Source organism: Mesoplodon bidens (genome assembly GCF_964165515.1).
Source record: "Mesoplodon bidens genome assembly, chromosome: 4".
Taxonomy (NCBI): domain Eukaryota; kingdom Metazoa; phylum Chordata; class Mammalia; order Artiodactyla; family Ziphiidae; genus Mesoplodon; species Mesoplodon bidens.
The window spans coordinates 77,142,685-77,166,348 of record NC_138160.1 but is presented as its reverse complement, the minus strand read 5'-3'; the positions used below and the strand labels follow the sequence as shown (position 1 = coordinate 77,166,348).

At 38.3% G+C, this 23,664-nt stretch overlaps 1 protein-coding gene and 1 long non-coding RNA gene across 4 annotated transcripts in view; one reads left to right on the top strand and one right to left on the bottom strand.

The window, feature by feature from the left end:
* KIAA0825 overlaps positions 1-12,993 on the top strand; it is a 407,300-nt gene extending 394,307 nt beyond the window's left edge. Inside the window, exons 22-23 of one of the 2 annotated variants that reach the window (XM_081233568.1) lie at positions 10,208-10,252; positions 10,773-10,836. In XM_081233568.1, coding sequence (XP_081089694.1) covers positions 10,208-10,232 — 25 coding nt within the window. In that variant the 3' untranslated portion in view covers positions 10,233-10,252; positions 10,773-10,836. Of the gene's footprint in view, positions 1-10,207; positions 10,253-10,772 lie in introns of both variants that reach the window. The other variant, XM_081233566.1, reaches the window with a different exon arrangement.
* The window catches only part of LOC308616980, a 56,374-nt gene that overhangs the window by 17,567 nt on the left and 15,143 nt on the right, over positions 1-23,664 (bottom strand). The gene's annotated exons all lie outside the window — the stretch shown is intronic.

Sequence of the window (23,664 nt, the reverse complement as noted above, 5' to 3'; positions counted from 1 at the left end):
TGATATTCTTAACCGTTTTTGACCTTTTTTTTGAATGAGTTACCTTAATGCTTTCTTTTTTCCTACTGAATTCTCCCCAAACTAGTATACCTTAACTAGCTTGAGGGAATAACTAACTTAAGTTAGAAATAAGTTTGCAAAGCTCTCTCTGATCCCTTATCAAAGTGAGATTTTTTTGCCATCCTCTCATTCCCTAATGCTCCTACTGAAAATGGTATAAGGCCTCGTAGCTCCCATGTATGATTCCTATTATTTAACTACTTTAGAGATTCAATACAAAGTTCAGAGAAAAACAAAACTTTTAAAGTATTAAAAATTACTATCTAGGGGCTTCCCTGGTGGCGCAGTGGTTGAGAGTCCGCCTGCCGATGCAGGGGACAGGGGTTTGTGCCCCGGTCCGGGAAGATCCCACATGCCACAGAGCGGCTAGGCCCGTGAGCCATGGCCGCTGGGCCTGTGCATCTGGAGCCTGTGCTCCGCAATGGGAGAGGCCACAACAGTGAGAGGCCCACGTACCACAAAAAAAAAAAAAAAAAAATTACTATCTAGAAGGAAATTCTAAACTATTCTATTTTGGAGAAGATAAAGCTAAGCAATAAATCAATTGTCTATGTTACATGAAAAGAATAACAATTTCTCCATTTTCACTAAATGTATGATAAGGAAGATGAACTGAAACTATATACATTTCTTAAAACTTCGGTTTTAAAACATTAGGTAAATGTGGTTGTGGATTTGCCTCATCTGGAGAACATATCAGAAAGTAGGGAGGTCTCAGGATTTCCCTGGTGGTGCAGTGGTTAATAATCCGCCTGCCAATGCAGGAGATACTGGTTCAATCCCTGGTCCGGGAAGATTCCACATGCCGCAGAGCAACTAAGCCCGTGTGCCACAACTACTGAGCCTGCACTCTAGAGCCCGCGAGCCACAACTAGTGAGACTGCGTGCCACAACTACTGAGCCCACGTGCCACTACTACTGAGCCCACGTGCCACAACTACTGAAGCCTGCATGCCTAGGGCCCATGCTCCGCAACAAGAGAAGCCACCACAGTGAGAAGACCACACACTGCAACGAAGAGTAGACCCCGCTCGAGGCAACTACAGGAAGTCCGCGCACAGCAACAAAGACCCAACGCAACCAAAAATAAATAAATAAATAAATAATTTTTTTTAACAAAGTAGGTAGGTCTCATCTATCAAGTATAGTATTATAAAGACCTGTCTCCAAAGTTAAGAGGCTCTCTAATTCTGTAGTTTATGTGGATAAAAAGAGCTACTAAAAAATGGTGCCATTTATATTCATGGTGATTACATTCAAAGCTGATTTCCTGGTTTATAATAGATTTCCCATAGCTATTCATGAATCACAATATTCATGAAGTTTTTCTCAAATTTAGGATAGCATTTTATCTGTCCCCTCCCTAAAGTTTGTCCTTTGGAATTAAGTGCTGGTCAGAATCACCTTTCTACAGAAACATCTTTAAAGAAGGACATCAAATTCTATAGTTTCCAGTTTTACCATAGGATTTGATAATGACCTTTAAAAAATGAGGAGGCATTCTGTCATTAATGTTGCTACCTTTCCAGTGAATGAGGAAGGACATGAATTATTCCCCAAGACTACCACAGATTGCTTCATGAGTGAAGGAAGAAATGCCTGAATTATGCCTTTACCACAAACAATTGCTAAGATAAAGCCTAAGGAAATGGCACCAGTGCCTTATATTTTCACTGACATTTCATACCTAAACTGAAATAGTCTACAAAATCTTTATGGGATTTTGAATATGGATTTAGAATAATTACTCAGTCAAGCCCATATGACGACCTCTTTTGGTCTGAATAAGCTCCTTGAAGAAAAGACCATATCCAGCTCAACTCACCTCTACATAACCTAGCCCAGTGTTTTGAGGTTAGCAGGTACTCAATAAATGTTTGCTGGGTGAATGGACAAATTAATTATACACAGTAAAACTGTTCTAAAATGTGGCTCATTGTGATAAATACCAAATAAACTACAAACCAAAGCAGATCTCTCATAACATAAGCTATACATGTACTAAAAGCCCAACATAGTAACTTAGAAGGTCCTCTAATTTCAGTCTTTTATGTAGAGGTGCACTACAATTAATTTCCTACCATTACCATTCATTGAGACAGAGTTTCCCAGAGTTTTGCTAATTGGGCCAGTCTTCTATTTCTTCTATATCTACAGCAGCATATCCTAAGAACTGGTATGGAGATGATTAGTAAATGAATGAACTTGCAAGAAGTTGTTGTCTTTTGGTATGATCACTGAATTTAAGACCTTAAGAATCAACTAATGATGTAGAAACAAAGGATGAGGAGAATAATTTTAAGGCTCTTAGAGTCCTCATATTTATGATTCATACAAATAACAATTTAACAATACCTATTCTAGATACCAACTACTACCTGTTGTGACACCAGAGGTTAAAGATTATTATTTCTTCAATCCAGCTAAGAATAACATAGGAACATCTAAGCTTCTAACACATAGCAATCAACAGATATTTTGTGTGTGCTTAAAGTGTACAGAGTATAGTGTACAAAGCACTATGTTGTTTGCTATTTGAAATATCTTCTTGGAAGAAAAAATTTGGAGTAAAAGTTATAATTAAAAGTATTCCTCAAGGAACTGAAAATATAGATGAAACCATACTACACATGGGGACTTCCCTGGTGGTCCAGTGGCTAAGACTCCATGCTCCCAATGCAGGGGGCCCAGGTTCGATCCCTGGTCAGGGAACTAGGTCCCACATGCTGCAACTAAGAGTTTGCATGCCCAAACTAAGGATCCCACATGCCACAACTAAAGATCCTGCAAGCTGCAACTAAGACTCGGCACAGGCAAATAAATAAACAAATAAATATTTAAAAAAATACTACATGTGAAAAAAAAAGCAATGTAATCACTCAAGAAAGTAATAGAAGTAACAAAGCAATATATGGTTAATTTACCAAAATAGTGCTGATATTAGGTACTATAAGATTCAAAGGAGGACAATCACATCAGGGTTAGGTAGTTGGGAAGGACTTTATGAAAGAGGTGAGATATGGACTGAGTCTGAAGAATGAGCAGGTTTGGGATATATGGAAAGGCGTTTCAAGTGAATGGAATAGCAACAGTAGACATGCAAATGTGGGAAAACATAAGTCCGAAGGCAATATGGAGAATCATCTTCTCCCTGAGGAGAGATGGTGGCAGCTAAACAGAACTACTGCTGAGGCAGAACACTAAGACTTAATAAACTCTCTGGGCAGGGCAGTCATTGAAGGTTTGGTGTAGCAGTGGTGTGAGGCTTGAGCTCTGAATATCTGGGGAATATGGCACTGTTCAGGCAATAAAATCATGAGCACCTATGATTCTGCACACATTTTCAATCTGTGGAGGTTTTTTTCTTTCCATATCACCAGCTAATTCTCTGACACCAGCTGGGTGTCCCATAATTCAACACAGTTCTGGGACTACCTGGAGATGACATCAGATCCCGTAAGTTAAGGGCTTCTTCCTACAGGATTACCCTCTGCCTCTGAGCTTCAGATGCCAATTGCAAGTCCAGGTTGTCACCTAGGCTTCTGACAAACCTGGCTACAGATTGGAAGTTCCACTGACCCCCTCCTTGGGTTCCATTAATTTGATAGAGCAGCTTACAGAACTCAGAGAAATGTTTTACTTACTAGATTACTGGTTTATTTTAAAAGGATATAACTCAGGAACAGCCAGATGGAAGAGATACCTAGGGCAAGGCATGGGGAAAGGAAGTGGAGCTTCCATGCTCTCTCTCCCAGCATGCCACTCTCCACAAATCTCCATGTGTTTACCAACTTGGAATCTCTCTGAACCCTCTCCTTTTAGATTTTTATGGAGGCTTCATTACACAGGCGTAATTGACTAAATCATTGGTCATCGGTGATGGAATTTAATTTCCAGCCCCTCTCCCCGGAGGTGGAGGGTGGGACTAAAAAATTCCAGCTCTCTAATCATGTGGTTGTGTCCACTGGTAACCAGCCGCCAACCCTAGGTGTTTCCATTAACATAACAAAAGACACCTTTATAGCTCTCCGCACAGTAAATTCCAAGGGTTTTAGGACCTCTGTGCCAGAAATTGGCAAGACTAAAAATATATTTCTTATTACAAATCACACTATCACAGTACCCGAACTGTGGACTGATTGCAGAGGGATGAATGTGAGAATGACTACAGAGTAAGTTGTCCCTTAACTGCAGACTGACAGTGCAGACAAGATTGGAAGTAGAGGCGTAAATTACTTTGTGAACTTCAGACCCTGTGTTACTGAGTGTGGGGGGCTAATGGTCAATTTGAATAAGCGAAAAATATATATATGAAAAAATATATGAATGATGAATATAATTGGAATGGGAGTGAAAATAACATCAAGAAGTTGAATTTAGAGAGCTTGGGACGAAAATGAATTTTAAAGATACTGAATTACTGTTTGGGAGACAGATGAATTACAGATGTGGAGACAACAGTTGAATATGTGGGGTTAGATGTGGGGCTCTCCAAGAGAGAAGAGAAAATAGTCTAGGACTGAATCCTGAAGAAAACCCACATTTATAGGACAGCGGGAAGAAGAGAACAGAGACATAATTTTCCCCTCTGATTTGAACCTCCCTTTGAAGCCAGTCTGCACTGTGCTGTACAGAGGAGGACAAAAAGGGTTGTTTGAGAAGAATAAAGTCCAATATGACTTCACTTTTCACTCCTCAGATACCAACTGGTAGGACAATTTGAAATCATTAATTTGGCCAGATGGTTAATGTTGTTTAACAGTGAAATTAACTAATAAATAATTATAAAGCACTTTGTAAATATGAAGTACTACGTAAATGCTTAATAACATTAAATCAGGGGGCTTATTTCTAGTTACATTTTTATATCCAAGTGTTTTATTGGTGTTTCAGGAGAAATGCCAATAATATGATCGAATGCCATCATTATAGACTGTACTTGAAAAATACAACAAAGGGATTACAGGAGAACAAAAACAGCCCTGGCCATGCTAGGCTGAACAGAGTAAACTGGCAAGAAATGTCTCCCTCGTGAAAAACAAGAGGCAATGACAACATGATCATAGAAATGTATAACTGAACACTGAGTAAAACCACTGTAATATGTAGCAACTTCATCTTACCCACATGTTTATAAAAACAGGGAATTTATCAGATAAAACGATGTGAAGGGTACAGGGTAGGAGAAGGAACATCAAGGTAGGAGCTGTGGGGAAGCCACTTGATACAAGTAGAGTCTCATAAAATAACAGCAACATTTTATGAATTCATAGCTCACCTACTATTTACAATAATGCATTAAGATGTATACCATGAGAGGGTGGGAGGGGATATGGGGATATATGTATACATATAGCTGATTCACTTTGTTATACAACAGAAACTAACACAACATTGTAAAGCGATTATACTCCAATAAAGATGTTTAAAAGTTGCTAAAAATAGCATCCCCTATTTTGCATATGAGACAGCTAAGGCACAGAGAGGTTAAGAAACTTGCCCAATATCACACAGTCAGTAAAAGGTAGAATTAGGATTCAACCCTAGACAGTGTGGCTGCAGTGTCTGCTGGGAGGAATCTGGGAAAGGTTTTATTTCCCTGATAAAATGAGTCAGGTGCAGCTCTAGCCCCTTCCTCCTTTTTCCTGCCTGAAAACAAGGACATGATGCTGAAGCTACAAGAGTCTTCTTGGAACCATGAGGTAAAGGACAAGAAAACACAGAGGCGGGGCTTCCCTGGTGGCGCAGTGGTTGAGAATCTGCCTGCTGATGCAGGGGACGCGGGTTCGAGCCCTGGTCTGGGAAGATCCCACATGCCGCGGAGCAACTAGGCCCGTGAGCCACAACTACTGAGCCTGCGCGTCTGGAGCCTGTGCTCCACAACAAGAGAGGCCGAGATAGTGAGAGGGCCGTGCACTGCGATGAAGAGTGGCCCCCGCTTGCCAAAACTAGAGAAAGCCCTTGCACAGAAACGAAGACCCAACACAACCATAAGTAAATAAATAAATTTAAAAAAAAAAAGAAAAGAAAACACAGAGGCACCAGCCCTGCTGCTGTCAAGCTACCTAACCCATGCCAGTAGTCACCCACCTCTGGATTTCTTATTACGTGAGAAAAATAAACACCTGTTTGTGTAAACCACCACAGTCAGGATTTCTGTTATTTGCAATTTTAACCAATATGCCAAATGATCATGATACTACTACTAACAGTTATCACTTATTGAGTGTTTGCTATGAACTGTGCACTATTTTGTATGTTTTATGTATACTTAGTCATTTCATTCTGATGGCAACTCTATGAAGCATATTATCTGCTGTTATTATCCCATTTTATTGATAAGGAAACTGAAGTACACTTCATCTGGCTTGCCCAAAGCCACACAGCTTGTAAGGGATTCAAATCCAGCACCTGACTTCAAAACCTCTACTCTTCAGCAAATAGTATTCTAAGCAGTGAAACACTAAACTCCATTTCACTTAAAATCACAAATGAAATAGGGATGCTTCAACAATATTTTGGAGATTCTAGAGCACATGTTGCTCAGCAAGGATGCTATTGACATTTCAGGAAGACAACTCTTTATTGCTTAGGCTTGCTGTATATTAAAGATGTTTACCATCTCTGTTCGCTGGGTCCTAGAAGCACTCCCTAGACTGTGTCAACCGAAAATGCTCTCCACATTTCCCCATAGGGAGGTGGTGTCAGCCCAGTTAAAACCACCATTCTAGAACATTATTCAGCAACATTCTCTGTAAAAGTCCAAATAGTAGATAATTTAGGCTTAGTAGGACAGTTGGTCTCAGTCAGTGTCATTTACAGTTACTAAAATCTGACACTGTAGAGTGAAATCAGTCATAGGCAATACATACACAAATGAGCATGGCTGTGCTCCTATCAAACTATTTTGACCACATTTTACAGATGAGAACTCTGAGGCATGGAAGAGGTTAAGAAACTTGCCTGAAGTGATTCAACTAGTACGTGAGGGGTATGGATTCATTCCCAAGACAGAGTGATTCCAGAGCATGTGCTCTTAATCAGGATACTTTTGAGTTCACAGATTTTAGATGTTTTTCTCCTAGTAGAAGGCATAGTAAATGCCTCAGAGAACTTCTCACACTCCAGATTCTGGCCCTCCTCCTCTTGCCTGGTGTTGGTTGCTCTTTCTTGCAGTAAGGGTCCCCCAGGACTTGCTTCTCTGACAGTAAGGACTCACGCTACCATGGACACACTTTATGCTTAACCAGTCCCCAAGCATGGCTCTCCTGGTTGGCTCTGACACACAGCTATCCACAAAGGCCCCCCCAAAAAAGATTCTACCAAACTGATCACTAGAACAGTTACTCACTGATCTGTGACTTTTCATTTTGTACCTCTCAATTCCCAAGCTCATTGAGGTGAGCAGAAACAGAAAGCTCTAAGCCCATGGTCTGGTACATGTAAGAGCCCTTTGGTATTAGCTAACATTCATATAACATACAGAGGAGCAGGAAGATACCTCTGGTCTAGATCTCAATGTCTGTAAACCCAGTTGGGCTCACCAAAACTGAGAACCCCCAAGTCAACTGAAGTAGTACTAGTGAACAAGGTTGTGACTACTGGCTCTGTTACAGTATTTCTGTCCAGGTTTTTAGGTTACCTGTTGTGTTTGGATGAAAAGGTACCCCCTAGTCAAAGATAGATCAAGCTCCCACATCTACTCACCAAGGAGCCATATAGATGAGGCACATTCCAGAAGATGATTAAGATTATGGTACAGATCAGTTGAGGTCTCACGGGATTTTGCTGCTCGTCAGTGTCTAAGACTGCCACCAGCTGGCGTGGGGGTCAGGTTGCAGTTCTTTTTCCATGGTAAGCGGGTGGGAAATTTAGCAATAGTGAAGGAGAGCAGGCTACCAAAGATGGGAAAAGTAGAAACATAATCACTTCGTAATGCTTTTTAAGGAGAAGTAGAATACATTGGTTCCAACATTTTTTTATTTCTGTACGGACATGCTTTCACTACAGATTTGAAATATAATAGAGGAAACTAGGGAACAAATTACCTAGTTAATTATGTTTAACAAATTGCTAGCTTATTTTTTCTTCCAGTAGTTTTTTGATAGAACTGATTTGTTTTTGCACTGTGTTAACAAAGCCTAAAACTATGATAGAGTTATATTTAAACTTATCTTAAGAACTTATAAATGTGAAATATAACAATGCTTGTGAAAATAAACATACATTTCAAATCCCTATTATTTTTATTCAATATAAGTAAAATTATTAGGGAAAATATAGTTCTAATATTACTTTACTCCTATCTTTGTCATAATTTCTTATTCTCTTATGAGATTATTTCTTCTTAATAAGCACAAAGCAAATACAGGAAGGTTGTGGTAGTTAATAACTGCCTAATATCATTAATTACTAACAGCTCAATTATGCTGTGAAGTGCCTATAATTGTCATGAAGCTTTAAAAATCCTTATCTTGGATTTTATTATATATACACAATTCATTTAAATTACATTAGTTATACAGACTTTAATGAAGCAGAGAGATTATATTTTCACTTTTCACAACTAGAGACAATGCTCAAAATATGTGCATATTACATATTTTGTTCTGTTGACATTCATAACTCATTTACTCAGTACAATATTAGCACCTTTATTTTTCATATTTGGATTTCTTTTTGAGTGTATATATATATATATATATATATATATATACATATATATATATGAATTTTAGAAAGTGCCTTTTTAAAAATATCTAGCCCATTCCAGCAACATTTTTCAGGAAATAAAGTATTCAAACTATTTTTAACATTAATTAATGATGCAGAATGGTTTTAAAAACATAGTTAATGTTGCATTTACAAGCCCAGACTTCAGAGCCCGAGTCCCTGATTTCAATCCAAAGATAGTTGGCCAAGTAACATTAACATTCTGTGCCTGTTTACTCCTCTACAGAATGGGAATAATAACATTTTGTAGTAAGGCTTTAACGATTGATATGTCAAGTGTGTAAAACAATACCTAGCCCTTAGTTAGTACTATGTAAGTAATTTCTGTTAATGTTTTCCTGCTTGGAAGGAGTTCAACTCAACATGCAAATTAATGATGCCCAAGTTCACATATATAAAATGGGTAATGACAGTTTTTAATCTTCAAAATTCCATGAAATCAGTATAAGGTAACCTTGTGGGCTAAATTTTAAATCTCAAAGTACTGAGCTCAGGAGTATTGCCCCTTGTGACGTGACTTCAAATAGTGCGGTAGTGAAAAAATCTCTTTATCTTTCAAGTTGCTATTAAAACCTGTAAGATCCATAATCTAACTCTGACCATACGGAGAAACTAAGATGGCCAGAAATAGCAGTTTTTGGGTCCAGCCAAGGTTGGTTGGGGGTGGGAGTTGAGGAGAGTTCCAGGCAGAGGATGAGGAAGCAATGTAAATTAAACCCAGGTTGAATCTCTCAGATCATCCCATATGTGTGTGTGTGTATGTATATATATATATATATATATATCACCTCCTAGGGCTGGCCAGGCATAGTGAACCCAACACTCCAACAAGGAAACCTGTGTGGAAGCAGGGATCCTGTTAGCAGGTTTCTATGGAAAATGCAATGCCCTTGCCTCCTTTTCACTACTCAAACGAGATCAGAACAATCTCACCCCAAATTGTTATCCTTTCCTCGTGTATGACAGGCTGTTTATTATCTAGGAATTCTGACTATAATAAAATAGGGAGCTTCTGGAAAACATTCAGTGAACAGCTGCTTATCTGTTAGAAATCCTAGCCCCTTGAAGCCCTTCTAGCTGAGGGTCTTTTAGGATTATCAACACTGGTTTTAAAATCCTTTTGAGACAGCATATCATGGTTGATGGCTTAGGGGCTGGTAAAAACAGGAATGAGGAAAAGAAAAAGGAAATATATGCAGATGACTCCTTGTTGTAGTGCTGGATTAAGTATGCCATGGCCATTCCTGGGGCAGTGGTATATATGAGAGGAAGGAAGGATTAACAATACTTGGGTTATTGTGATATTTACTTCGCAAGATTATATACAAATATAGTTCCATATCCTAACATTTTGTTCTGTATCTCCCAATCATCCAGAATTAGAAAGTCTTTAGTCTTTTTTTTTTTTCTTTAGCAAATGCTCTATGGAACCTTGCTGACAATTTGCTGCTTTTCTTGGGTGATTTAACTTGATTACTTGAAATCTGTTCTTATTTCTAGGAATAGATGGACCTGCCTTTAAGGTATATCCAATTCAGCTTGGTATTATTCTTGTGGCTAAAGTCTTCCTGGCAAATGTCTCTGCAACTTAAAGCCACTGATATGTTGATCAGTGAGGGGAAAATACTATGAAAAATATTCGCTTATTAATTGCTAATTCTAGATGTATTCATATGCATGCATATTCTGGGAAGCCATACATTTTTAAAATATAGAAATATAGAAAACTCACTTAAAACAATACTTAGAAACCTTCCCCTGGAGTAGAGCTGGTGTGACTCTACTTCCGTTCCCATTCTCCTGGCCCACTCTGCAGAAGCAGTGCCAAGGAACTATGTTGCCCAAGAGGCACTGAGTAAAAGAATAAAGAAGGACAAACGCTCAGTAAATCAGTGACTGCTCATGTTCAACCCTGAAAAACTGAGTGTTGACTGTAGTTTGGAAGTTACAAAAATGCTATGATGTGATTTTTCTTTTAGGTGGGAAATGAGGAAGGATGAAAGACTAGAAGAGGAAGAAAAAGCAATGCTGGAACATCTAAAACTAATGTGTACCATCCAGGACTCTTCTGCCTCAGATAACACAGAGGAACAGTAATCTGCAGAAAACAGCAACAGTTTTATTTTAGGAAATAATCACATGTAATGGAATAGGATTTTTACTCTAGTCAGAATGAACCTCTGATGTGCTGTGAAGCGTGAAACCAATGACTGAGTAATCTCTGAACTGAAGAAGAGTACAGCACATAAAGAATAAAATGCTACATATTTTTTATTTTTAAAATAATTTCAAATGTTTTTCTTTCCTCAGTCTTTCTCTTAATATGATATAACTACTGCCATCTCGTGTTCCCTTTGAATTATTTTTTTCTTTCAGTCTTGAAGTATCTATGACAATAGGCAAAATGTTTGGAAATCTTTTCCTGAAGGATTTTTAAATACAACATTTGGATGTTAAGTTGGAGTCACAAAGCCCCCTGAGGGTCATCTGAAATTTTCAAATTAATTTTGTAGCCGTAGCCCAAGTCCAGGTCTTAATTGCCTTTCATACCCACCACTTTACCAGTCTCCTTTCCCATAGCCTCTTCCTCATCCAACTTATTTTAATCAGAGCCACAAAAAGCACTCTCTTGAAGTATACCTTTAGTAATATCTATGCCTACAGTGGTTTTTCAAACATCAGATTCAAACTTCTAATCATATCCTATCAGAACCTATACCAGCGGTGCCATGTTCAGCAAACTGCCTGTCATCCAAGACACACGCTTGCCATTTTTCCCAACTAGAAACCATCTTTCTCCCAAGATCATGTTCAAAATTCACTCCAGCAATCTCGTTATCCATAGTTCCATAGTTTCTGTTACTTCTCTTATTTCCATTGCATTGATACACACACACGAACACAGGCACACACACACATGAAGGAAACGGAATGTGTTCTAGTGCCTCTGTGCCAAGTAGGGTTGTATTTACTATATCCTTCCCATCAGTGCCTGATATTAGATTAAAAAGACCTTGAAGGCTTTACAATATAATATGAAATCTCCCTTTATAGCAGTAGTCTCCCCAGATACCTACTATAGAGTTATTCATCTAGTGGGCAGTTAATAAACACAGTTGTTTAAATGGCTGTCATTGTAAGAAGACAGCAAAGACAATTAGACTGTTGAGCAACCTATAGGACATCTGGGAGAAGCCTTATATCATGAACTATTTTAGACCATATGACATTGAACATCATTGTTTCTGATGTTCTCAGGTTATTCATGCTCCCACATTCTGTGATTTTTATAAAATATGTATAGGCTACATGATTTCCAAAGGAAAGTACTTGAACATTTTTCAAAGAGTAAAGCTTGGAGTGCAGAGGACACCTTAGAAAATCTCTTGCATTATTCCCTTATATAAAAACACATAAATGGCCATGTAGCCAGCTGCCTGTCAAATAACACATTTTATTTTTAAAGAATGTACTTTAGTTGGCCAGTATAATCATAAACCAAGTGTTTTAAGGCATGGCTGAAATAATTTCTAAAAATTTTATGCAGACCATTTAAAAAATGCTAAGAAATTTTTATGAGAATTAGACTTTCCACATACTCTTATCTATAAACAGTTACTATAACAACAAACATAAGGCAGTGGTTGACTTTATTCCTTCAGCTTAGTGATGGTCTATGTACTAAATCTGCACAACTACATTTTATTAGAATAGACACTAAAATAGGAAGTCAAAAAAATAAATTGATCCAAAAGCTAAATAAAATAATCTTATAAAGTTATAGGATTTCACATTTGGCTCCTTTTGTTTTCTAATATATCTAAGGATCATCTGTTAACACTATTTTTTATTGAATCTGTACACTTCTGTATTAATCCTGGAAAGTGATTTAGTTTGTCTTGAAAAAACGTCTATATGGCTCCCTTCCAAAAGGAAAGAAGTATAGTAAGGGGAGAATGAGATAAGTTGAAAGGAGAGAAATGTAGAAAAGAGAGAAGAGTATGCATTTGATTTCTCTTCTATGCTTGATCTATGAAATTACTGTAGCCATAAGTGCAGTAAAATTTATAATTGGGAAATTTAAATAAGTTATTGTTTCATCAGATCATTTTGACTTTACATTTGATATATTTCTTAAAGTATAATAAAAAGTGGTACTCCAAAACAATTACTCTTTCTCACATTTTTGTATAAGTTAACAATAAGAATGAAGCCTAATATTTTATAACTATATATGCTTATTACAAAAATGTTATCTTCCTATAAAATATTATCTTCCTTCTGTGTTTTAGTTAACTGTATTTTTATGTAATTTTAAAGAGGTAACTACTATTGGCCTAGCAGTGTTAAAATAGTATGAATTAATTTCTAATAAAATACATTTTATTCTTGAATAACACACGTTTGAACTGTGCAGGTTCACTTATATGCAGATGTTTTACTAATATGCAGTACTCCATAACATTGAGTTGATTGATCTGTGGATGCAGAACAATGGGTTACACACAGGATAGGTACCCTTAACCCCTGTGTTGTTCATGCATCAACTGTATAGATGATAATGTGTATTTCAGATATTTTACATTTGTCATGTCTATGAAAAAATGTTATAAAACTACCAACCAAGAAATAGGAAAAATAAATCACTGTTTTATCTACTAATATCTGCTTACTCTAAATATCCTACTATCCCAGTTCACAGATTCTTCAGTCAAAGCGAGCTTCAGGTAGTTTATAATAGGAATTTCTTACAAAAAAAATTTGTTTTTTTAAATGATTTTAATGATATTTGAAATATTTCATAATGTTTAAAAAAATTAAAAAGCTGTATTTAGCCTTAAAAAGGAAGGAAGCCCTGTCAACATTGATAAACTTTGAGGGCATTATGCTAGGTGAAATAAGACAGTCACAAAAAGACAAATGCTATATGATTCTACTTATATGAGGTACCTAGTCAAATTCATAGAAAAAAGTAGAATAATGGCTACTCAGGACTAGAGGAAGGGGAAAAGAGGGGTTGTTTAAATAATAGGTATAGAGTTTCAGTTTTACAAGATGAAAAATGTTCTGAAGGTATGTTTTACAATAGTGTGAATATATTTAACACTACAGAACCATACACTTAAAAACGGTTAAGATGGTAGATTTTATATTATGTCTTTTTTTACCACAATTTAAAAAAAACTGGTAAAAGTGGTATCTCTACTGATGAACTTTCCTAACATGATGCCTGAAAGCTTTTAAATTTTAATGGGGAACTATGAGACCTGTATATTCAGTATCAGCTGTTATTCCACACAATGATAAAAACTATCTGCTTTGCCTTTGAGAAATGTTTTCAACAGCATTATCAGTAAAGCAGTAAACTCTTGTTTCTCCAGAATTTAAAGAATCCAAAACCTTGTATTGATATAACCCTTTTCCCCTCAAAATATCGTAATAATTATTTGCAAGAATAAAGATCTGTATCAGTAATTACTACAGCATAACAATATAATCATAATTTGGCAGCTTGAAACAATACACATTTATCACCTCATAGTCTCTGTGTCCAGTGTCTGGGCATGGTTTAGCTGGGTTCTCTGCTTAGGATCTCACAAGGCTGCAATGAAGGTGTCAGCCAGGTCTGTGGTCTCATCTAAGGTTCAACTGGGTAAGGTGCCACTTCTAAGTTCACATCATTGTTGACAACATTCATCACTTTGCAGGCTATCAACTCAGGGCCTCAGTTTCTTGCCATGTGAGTCTAGCCAAAATGGCCTCTTTGTTCCTCAAAGTCAGTAAGGGACAGAGAGTCTCCTTGCAAGATCAATGTTACAATTGTATGTAACATAATCACATGCATTTAATCATGTACATTCCATCTCCTTTACCAAATTCTAGTGGTTAAAAGCAAGTCACTCATGCCATTCATACCCAGGAGGAAGGGATCACACAATAGTGTGAATGCTAGGAGGTGAGGATGATGGAAGCCACCCTGGAGTCTGTGCATCACAAGTTAGAATTTAGGCACTGAAATATCCTACCTGGGGAGACCAGTAGAGAAGTGGAAGTAGGGCTGGACTAGGAATAAGAACTGGGAGTTAGTATTTTTTGTCATTTATTAAGCTGCTACTATAAGCCAGGCTCTGTGCCAGACTCTCAATGAGTACAATTTAATCCACTCTAAGCACTTAATGAGGTCTGTATTGAGGTCCCATTTGAGATAATAAGAGTTGTAGATATGTGAAAAACTGACCCAAATTTTAAATAAAGATGCGCAGTGAGGTTCTGGTTCAAGATGGCAATGTAGGAATAGCCTGAACTCACCTCCTCTCACAGATGCACTGAATCTGCAGCTACATATGGAACAAATTCCTCTGGGGAAAAAAACCCCTAAAAACTAGCTAAGTGATAATTACACATTGGGCAAAAGAGGAAAAGCCACATCAAAGTGGGTAAGAGAGGCTGAGACACAATCTTGTCATAAACCTTGCCACTGGTGGGGTGACCCACAATCAGGAAGGGACTCAAAACCTGGAGCTTGAGGCCACATCAGACACCCCAGCATTTAAGACCTGCACCTGTGAGATGAGATCCCAAAATATCTAGCTTTGAAAACCAACAGGGCTTGCATCCACAGATCCACAGGCTACAGTGATCTGAGAAATGTCTATTAAAGATTCATGTGCTAGGACTCATCCTGGGCCAGAAACAGAAGCACCTGATCTCATCCAGACTTTATATGAAAGAGGCTCATTTGCTAATCTTAAAGCATCTGCCTGAGGGACAGGCATCTAATTTAACACAAATTTAGGGGCCTGCTGGGTTACTCTTAGGGACAGATGCTGATGGGCATTATTTTTTTTTCTTTCCAATGGGTGCCACCTTTCAGTCCCCCTCTGTCTTACTCCAGCAGGCAGGTGCCATGTGCATACTCTCCCTCTGCCATGCGTCAGAGTGCTAGTATCTCCTGGATGAACTTTTACAAGCATCTGGGGCCACAGCTTCTGTGGTTGCCGCCAAGGGGATGCCCAATGATCTCCTGGCTTTGGCTGCCATGGGGGGCTTGTGTTCCTGGGTCTCACTGGGCTGTAACAATTGAAGAGAGAGATCCCCACAGACAGCCAGGCCCATAGATAGCAGACTGAAACACATACATAGTCTTTCTAAGAAAGAGGCCTATTGGCTCATCCAGGAGCTTTGGCCTGAGAGAGGCAGGCTTCTGGTTTAGCACACATCTAGGCGGCCTCTCAAGGAATGGAGGCTAGTAGATGCAATCTTTGTGCTCTCCTTCTGCATTACTCCAGCTCACTGACATCTCCCAGAAAGAAGACTGAATACCCTTCTCTGGCACCCCAATTTTTGCAGGTGCCACCAGGGGACACCTCTACATCACCTGGCTCTGGTGGTCAGCTGAGCTTACAGTCACAGGTACCACAGGACTGTAACTAATGGAGAAAAGGGTTTTATACAGCTATCACTCCCAGGGCACAAAAAGAGGCAACAGGCCAAGGAGCTCGAAATTTCTGTGAAAGAGGCCTATTAGTACATCATCACAGCTGCTTCCTGAACAGCAGGCCTCTAATTAAATACACATCTAAGGGCTGATTGTAATCCTTTCCATAGACCTAGGAGGGTGGGTGCTATCTTTGTGCTCTCCCTCTGCTGTGCTCCAGAGTGCCATTATCTTTTGGAGGAGAGCTGGTTTATACTTCTGGTGTCTTTATGGCTGCCACTGAGGGGATGCCCTTTGATTGCCTAGCTACAGTGGCCAGGGGTCACCTGGTGTTCCTGGGTCCCACAGGACTGTAACAATCAAAGAGACAGTTCTTGGCAGGCTACCACCCTCAGGGCACTGCACAGATAGCAGACTGAAACACAACCTTAGTTTTTCTGTTAAAGAGGCTCTATGCTTGTCCTGGAGCTTAAACCTGAGGGGCAGATTTCAGGTTTGGCACACATCTAGAGGCGTATGGAGGCACTCTCAGGGAAGATATGCTTGGGAACCATCTTTGTGCTCTCCCTTTGCCTCACTATTGCTCACTGGTATATCCCAGACAGGAGTTTATACACTCATCTCAAATGCTGAATATTGTGACTGCTGCCCATAGGACACTTCCAGATTATCTGATTCTGGTGGCTAGTGGGGCTTACGTTTGCAGTTCCACTGAACTGCATACACTTGCATACTTTAAAGGGTGCTACATGAGGGTCTGGCTTCTGATCAGCCTAAATCTAGGTGTGGACTGACTACCCCCCTTTTGGGACACTGACAGGTCTTGGCACAGCCTCAAATACTGTGAGCTATTAAAAATAAAATAGGCTGCTTGGACAAGCACGAAGGTTTGAGAGACAACCAAGAGCTAGGCCAGGGTTGAATGATGAAGTTAATCTCCCACACTACATCACTACTTCAGACCTGGAGAGGTAGCTGTTGCAAAAAGATAAGAATATGTTCCAAAGGAAAGAATACGAAAATACTTCAGAAAAACACCGTAATGAAATGGGGGTTACTGATTTACCCAATAAAGGGTTCAAAGTCATGGTCATAAACATGCTCATTGGACTTAGGAGAAAAATGGATAAACATAGCCAGAATTTCAACAAAGAGTTGGAAAGTACAAGAAAGTATGAAACAGTAGTCACAGACCTGAAGAGTACAATAACTGAAGTGAAAAATACACTAGAGAAATTTAAGAACAGACTAGATGAAGAAGAAAGGATCAGTGAACTCAGACACAGAGCAGTGGAACTCAACCAATCAGAGTAGCAAAAAGTAAAAAGCTTGAAAAAAAGTGAAGACAGTTAAAGCAACTTATGGCACAACATCAAGCATACTACCATTTGTATTATATGGGTCCCTGAAAGTGAAAGAGAAAGGGGCAGAAAACATATTTCAAGAAATAATGGCTGGGGACTTCCCTGGTGGCGGAGTGGTTAAGAATCTGCCTGCCAATGCAGGGGACACGCGTTCGACACCTGGTCCAGAAGATCCCACATACTGCGGAGCAACTAAGCCCATGCGCCACAACTACTGAGCCTGTGTTCTAGAAACCGTGAGCCACAACTACTGAGCCCACATGCTGTAACTACTGAAGCCTGCATGCTCTAGGGCCCATGTGCTGCAAATACTGAGCCCGTGTGCTGCAACTACTGAAGCCCACACACCTAGAGCCCCTGCTCTGCAACAAGAGAAGTCACCACAATGAGAAGCCCGTGCACTGCAACAAAGAGTAGCCCCAACTCACCACAACTAGAGAAAGCCTGTGTGTAGCAATGAAGACCCAACACGGCAAAAAAAAAAAAAGAATCTGTTCTCTTTGTAACAAGACACAGTTAGACAAAGAAAAAAAAAAAGAAAGAAAAGAAAGAAGAAATAATGGCTGAAAAATTCCCTAACCTGGAAAGAAACAGACATCTAGATCCAGGAAGCCCAGGGAGATTCAAATAAGTCCCAAAGAGACTCACAATATAATTAAAATGTCAAAAGTTAAGAACAAAGAGAATCTTAAAAGCAGAAAGAGAAAAACAACTTAGTATGTACATGGCAATTCCCACAAGACTATGAGCAGACTTTTAATAGGCCAGAAGGGAGTGACATAATATACTTAAACTGCTGAAAGAAAAAAACTTTCCAATCAAGATTACTCTATCTGGCAAAGTAAACATTCAGAATTGAAGAGAGAAAGTTTTCCAGACAAGCAAAAGCTAAAAGAGTTAATCACCACTAAACCAGCCTTACAAGGAATGTTAAAGGGACGTCTTTAAGATAAAAAGAAAGGATAAGCAAAAAAGAAATAAGTAACATGAAAACATATGAAACTATAAATCTCACTGGTAAAGGCAAATATATAGTAAGGGAAATGAATTAATAATTTATAAGGCTAGTATGAAGGTTAAAAGACAAAAGTAAACATACCTATATCTACAATAATTAGTTAAGGGACATACCACATAAAAAGATAGAAAATGTTACATCAAAAACATAAAACACTTTGGGTGGAGTGGGGAGGAGAGTAAAACTGTAGAGGTTTAGAATGTGTTAAGACTTATGTTGTTATCAACTTAAAATAGTCTGTTGCAATTATAACTTGCTATATGTAAGCATCTTGGTAACCACAAAGCAAAAACCTACAGTAGATATACAAAAGATAAAGAGAAACAAATCTAAGCATGTGACTAAGAAAAATATTCAAAATACAAAGGGAGAAAACAAGAAGAAACGTACTGAGAGGCAGTACAAAACAGCAAGAAAACAGTTAACAAAATTACAATAAGTACTTATCTATCAATAATTACTTTAAATGTAAATGGACAAAATTCTCCAATCAAAAGACACAGAGTGGCTAAATGGATTAAAAAAATACCTATACACTGCTTACAAAGACTCACTTCAGATGGAGGGACACCCACAGACTGAAAGTGAAGGTATGGAAAAAAGATATTATGTGAAAATGGGGGGAAAAAAGTTGGGTAGCTATACTTATATGAGACAAAACAGACTTTCAATGAAAGACTCTAATAAGAGTCAAAGAACATTACATAATGACAAAGGAGTCAATCCACAGGAGGAGACAACATTTGTAAATACTTACACACCTAACATAAGAGCACCTAAATTTATAAAGCAAATATTAACAGACCTGGAGGGAAATAGACAGCAATACAATAATAGTAGGGTACTGTAATACCTCACTTACATCAGTGGATAGATCATCCTGACAGAAAAATCAATACGGAAACATCAGCCCTAAACAACATGTTAGACCAGATTGAATTAACAGATATATACTGAACATTCCATCCAAAAGCAGCAGACTACACATTCTTCTCTCAGGCACATGGAACATTCTCCAGGATAGCGTAGGTCACAAAAGAGGTCTTAATAAATTTAGTTAGGCTGAAATCATATAAAACATCTTTTCTGACCATAATGGTATGAAACTAGAATTCAATTACAAGAAGAAAACTAGAAAATTAACAAATATGTGGACATTTAACAACATGCTACAAAATGACCACTGTGTCAAAGAAGAAATCAAAAGAGAAATTAAAAAATACCTTGAGACAAATGAAAATAGAACTGCAACATAGCAAAACTTATGGGATTCAACAAAAGCATTCTAAGTCCTTTAAAGACCTACGTCAAGAAACATGAAAATTCTGAAATAACCTAATTTCAAACTTCAAGGAACTAGAAAAAGAGAAAACAAAGCCCAAAGTTAGTAGAATGAAGGAAATAACAGAGCAGAAATAAACAAAAAAGACTAAAAAGAAAATAGAAAATATCAATGAAACTAAGAGCTGATTCTTTGAAAATACAAACAAAATTGACTAAGAGCTGATTCTTTGAAAATACAAACAAAATTGACAAACCTTTAGTAAGACTCACCAAGAAAAAATAATAAATAAAATCAGAAATGGAAAAAGAGATGTTAAAACCGATACCACAGAAATACAAAGAATCGTAAGAGACTACTATGAACAATTAAATGCCAACAAATTTGACAATCTAGAAGAAATGGATAAATTTCTAGAAACATACAAACTACTAATACTGACTCATGAAGAAATAGAAAATCTGAACAGAACAATTACTAGTAATAAGATTGAATCAGTTATCAAAAACTTCCCAACAAACAAATCCAGGACCACCAGCTTCACTGGTGAATTCTACCCAACGTTCAAAGAAGAATTAATACCAAGCCTTCTCAAACTCTTCCAAAAAATAGAACAGGAGGGAACAATTCTAGACTCAGTTTATGGGGCCAGCATTATCCTGATACTAAAATCGGACAAGGAATGTAACAAGAAAATTACAGACCAATATCTGTGATGAACATACATGCAAAAATCCTCAACAAAATATTAGCAAACCAAATCCAACAATACATCATAAACCATGATCAAGTGGAACATATTCCAGGGATGCAAGGACAGTTCAATACCCACAAATCAATCAACATGATATATCACATTAACAAGTCAAAGAGTACAAATCATATGATGATCTCAACAGATGATTTCATTTGATAAAATTCAACATATGTTTATGATAAAAACTCTCAACAAAGTGCATATAGAGGGAACATAGCTCAACATAATGAAGAACATATTTGACAAGCCCATAGCTAACATCATACTAAATGGTAAAAAGCTGAAAGCTCTTTCTCTAAGACTAGGAACAAGGCAAAAATGCATATTCTCACCACTTTTCTTCAACATAGTATTGGAAGCCCTAGCCAGAGAAATTAGGCAAGAAAAAGAAATAAAATGCATCCAAATTAGAAAAGGAAGAAATGAAACTGTGACTATTTGCAGATACATACTATATAGAGAAAATCCTAAAGACTCCACTAAAAAACTGGAACTCACCTCCCCCCATGAACACATTAAAAATACAATGGCATGTGGAACAATTCTCACCAAAATCTAACTGGAAACTGGCAGGAAGACTCCTGTACAAACAACACTGTGAGAAAGATCCACACGTAATCAGGTAGGAAGGGTTGAAAAGCAATCAGGTAATGCCCCTGGGAAGGGACTTAGAGGAAAAGGGAAAATACATGGGCAGAGACCCACCCTGGGGAGTGAGTGGTGAGAGCCATAGATTGGGTGCCCCAGTCCTGGGTCATATACCAGGCAGATGAGCTCCCTTAGCTGGCTGGAAGACAGCAGGGACTAACAGGGCTGTGGAAGCAAGGACTCTGTTCGTGAAGGGTGCACGTGTGTTGGCCTGACACCAAGGCAGGGCAGAGAGGGCAGTTAGAGGACTTCTCTCGTGGCTGCTGGGTTTCCTGTGATTGCCTTGGCACCTGCCCCAGTCTGATCCCATGTGATCTAGGGCTGCCATGGCTGGGAAGAAAACTTGACTGTGGTTCACAGAGGTGATGTGGTCCTGGGGTGGAGCCTGGGTGGGACACTGGTGGCCACTGTTGGTGCTTATTCAAGCAGAGTATCAAAACCAGCACAGAATTCTGCAGCAGCTCTACTGCAGTTCACACACTGATACACTGCTGAGAGTCCATGAGGGACCTACTTGCCCTGCAAAACAGCTCCACAACAGGGCAGGGGTGGTGTAGGCTGGGGGCAGTGATCAGCTGTGAGGGACAAAATGGACTTCCACCTGAGGTTGCACCTGAGCAAAGTGAGGGAAACAACTGCAGGCACCTGTACAGGAAGTACATCTGAGGCAGTTTAGAACTCGGTCTGGGGCCAAAAGGAACTGAGACCACGTGTGGGCCCAACCTGCTTCAGAACTCCCCATGCTGGGGAAAGGGTTCTGGTGCTGGGAGAGAGGAAAGAACATACTTAAAGGGAACTGAGTCAGCCTGGGCATGACCCTAAGGACTTCCACTGCAGCAACATGGGATCAGACCCTGTCCTGATAGGGTGGAGATAACCATTAAGCAGAGGGGAAGTCTCACTTCATTCCAGTCTTCAGCTCTAGCACCTCCATCTCCATCCTCACACCTTACTAGAGTGATAGCTGCTAAAAAACTGTTAAAACTAACAAATGAATTCAGTAAAGTTGCAGGATACAAAATCAATATACAAAAATGTGTTGCATTTCCATACACTAATAGCACACTGTCAGAAAGAGAAAGTAAACAAACAAACAAACAAAAAAACCATTTACAATTGCATGAAAAAAGAATAAAATACCTAGCAATAAATTTAACCAAGGAGCAAAAAGACCTGTACATTGAAAACTATAAGACATTGATGAAAGGAATTGAAGATGACAAAATAAATGGAAAGATATACCATGCTAATGGATTGAAAGAATTAACATTATTAAAATTCCATACTACCCAACGTAATCTACAGATTGAATACAATCCCTATCAAAATTCCAATGGCATTTTCCACAGAAATATAACAGCGTCATATACAAGGGTATCTCCATAAGGCTAGCAGCCAATTTAAGAAATCAGCAGGCCAGAAGGAGTGGCATGATATATCCAAAGTGTTGAAAGAGAAAAATGTGCAAACTCTCCTCAGCAACGTTATCATTTAGAATCAAAGGAAAGATAAATAATTCTCAAATAAGCAAAAACTAAAACAGTTCATCAATACTAAACCCACCCTAAAAAAGTGTTAAAGGGTCTTCTCTAAGTGGAAAAGAAGTAAGAATCCATAGAAAATGGAAAATCCCACAAGGAAAGGCAAATACAAAGAACTGAGGATCAACTACTTAAATAAGCCAGTATGAAGATTAAAAGAGGAAAAAAATGTAGAAACAACTATAACTACAATGAAAAGTTAAGGGATAAACATGAAGATGTAAAACATGACATCAAAAACACAAAAAGTGGTGGAGGGGAGTACAAAATGTAGATGTTTTAGAATGTTTTTGAACTTAAATGACTACCAATTTAAAACATGTAGATACAGTTATAGGTCAATATATATAAACCCCATGATAACCACAAATCAAAAACCTACAATAGATACACAAAAATAAAAAGAAAGGAGAACAAGCATACTACTAAAAAAATCAACAAACCACAAGGGCAGAAACAAAAAGTAGAAGAAATGAACAGAAAATAACTACAAACACAACTAGAAAACAAGTAATAAAATGGCAAAGTACGTACCTATCAATAATTTATCTAAATGTCAATGGACTAAATGCTCTAGTGAAAAGACATAAGGTGGCTGATTGGATGAAAACCAAGACCCATCTATATGCTGCCTATAAGACTCAATTCTGAGCTAAAGGCACAGACTAAAAGTGAGGGGATAGACAGATATTGCATGAAAATGGAAATGACAAGAAAGCAGGGGTAGCAATACTCATATCAGACAAAATAGATTTTAAAACAAAGCCTATAACAAAGACAAAGAATGGCATTACATAGTGATAAAGGGATTAATAAAAGAAGA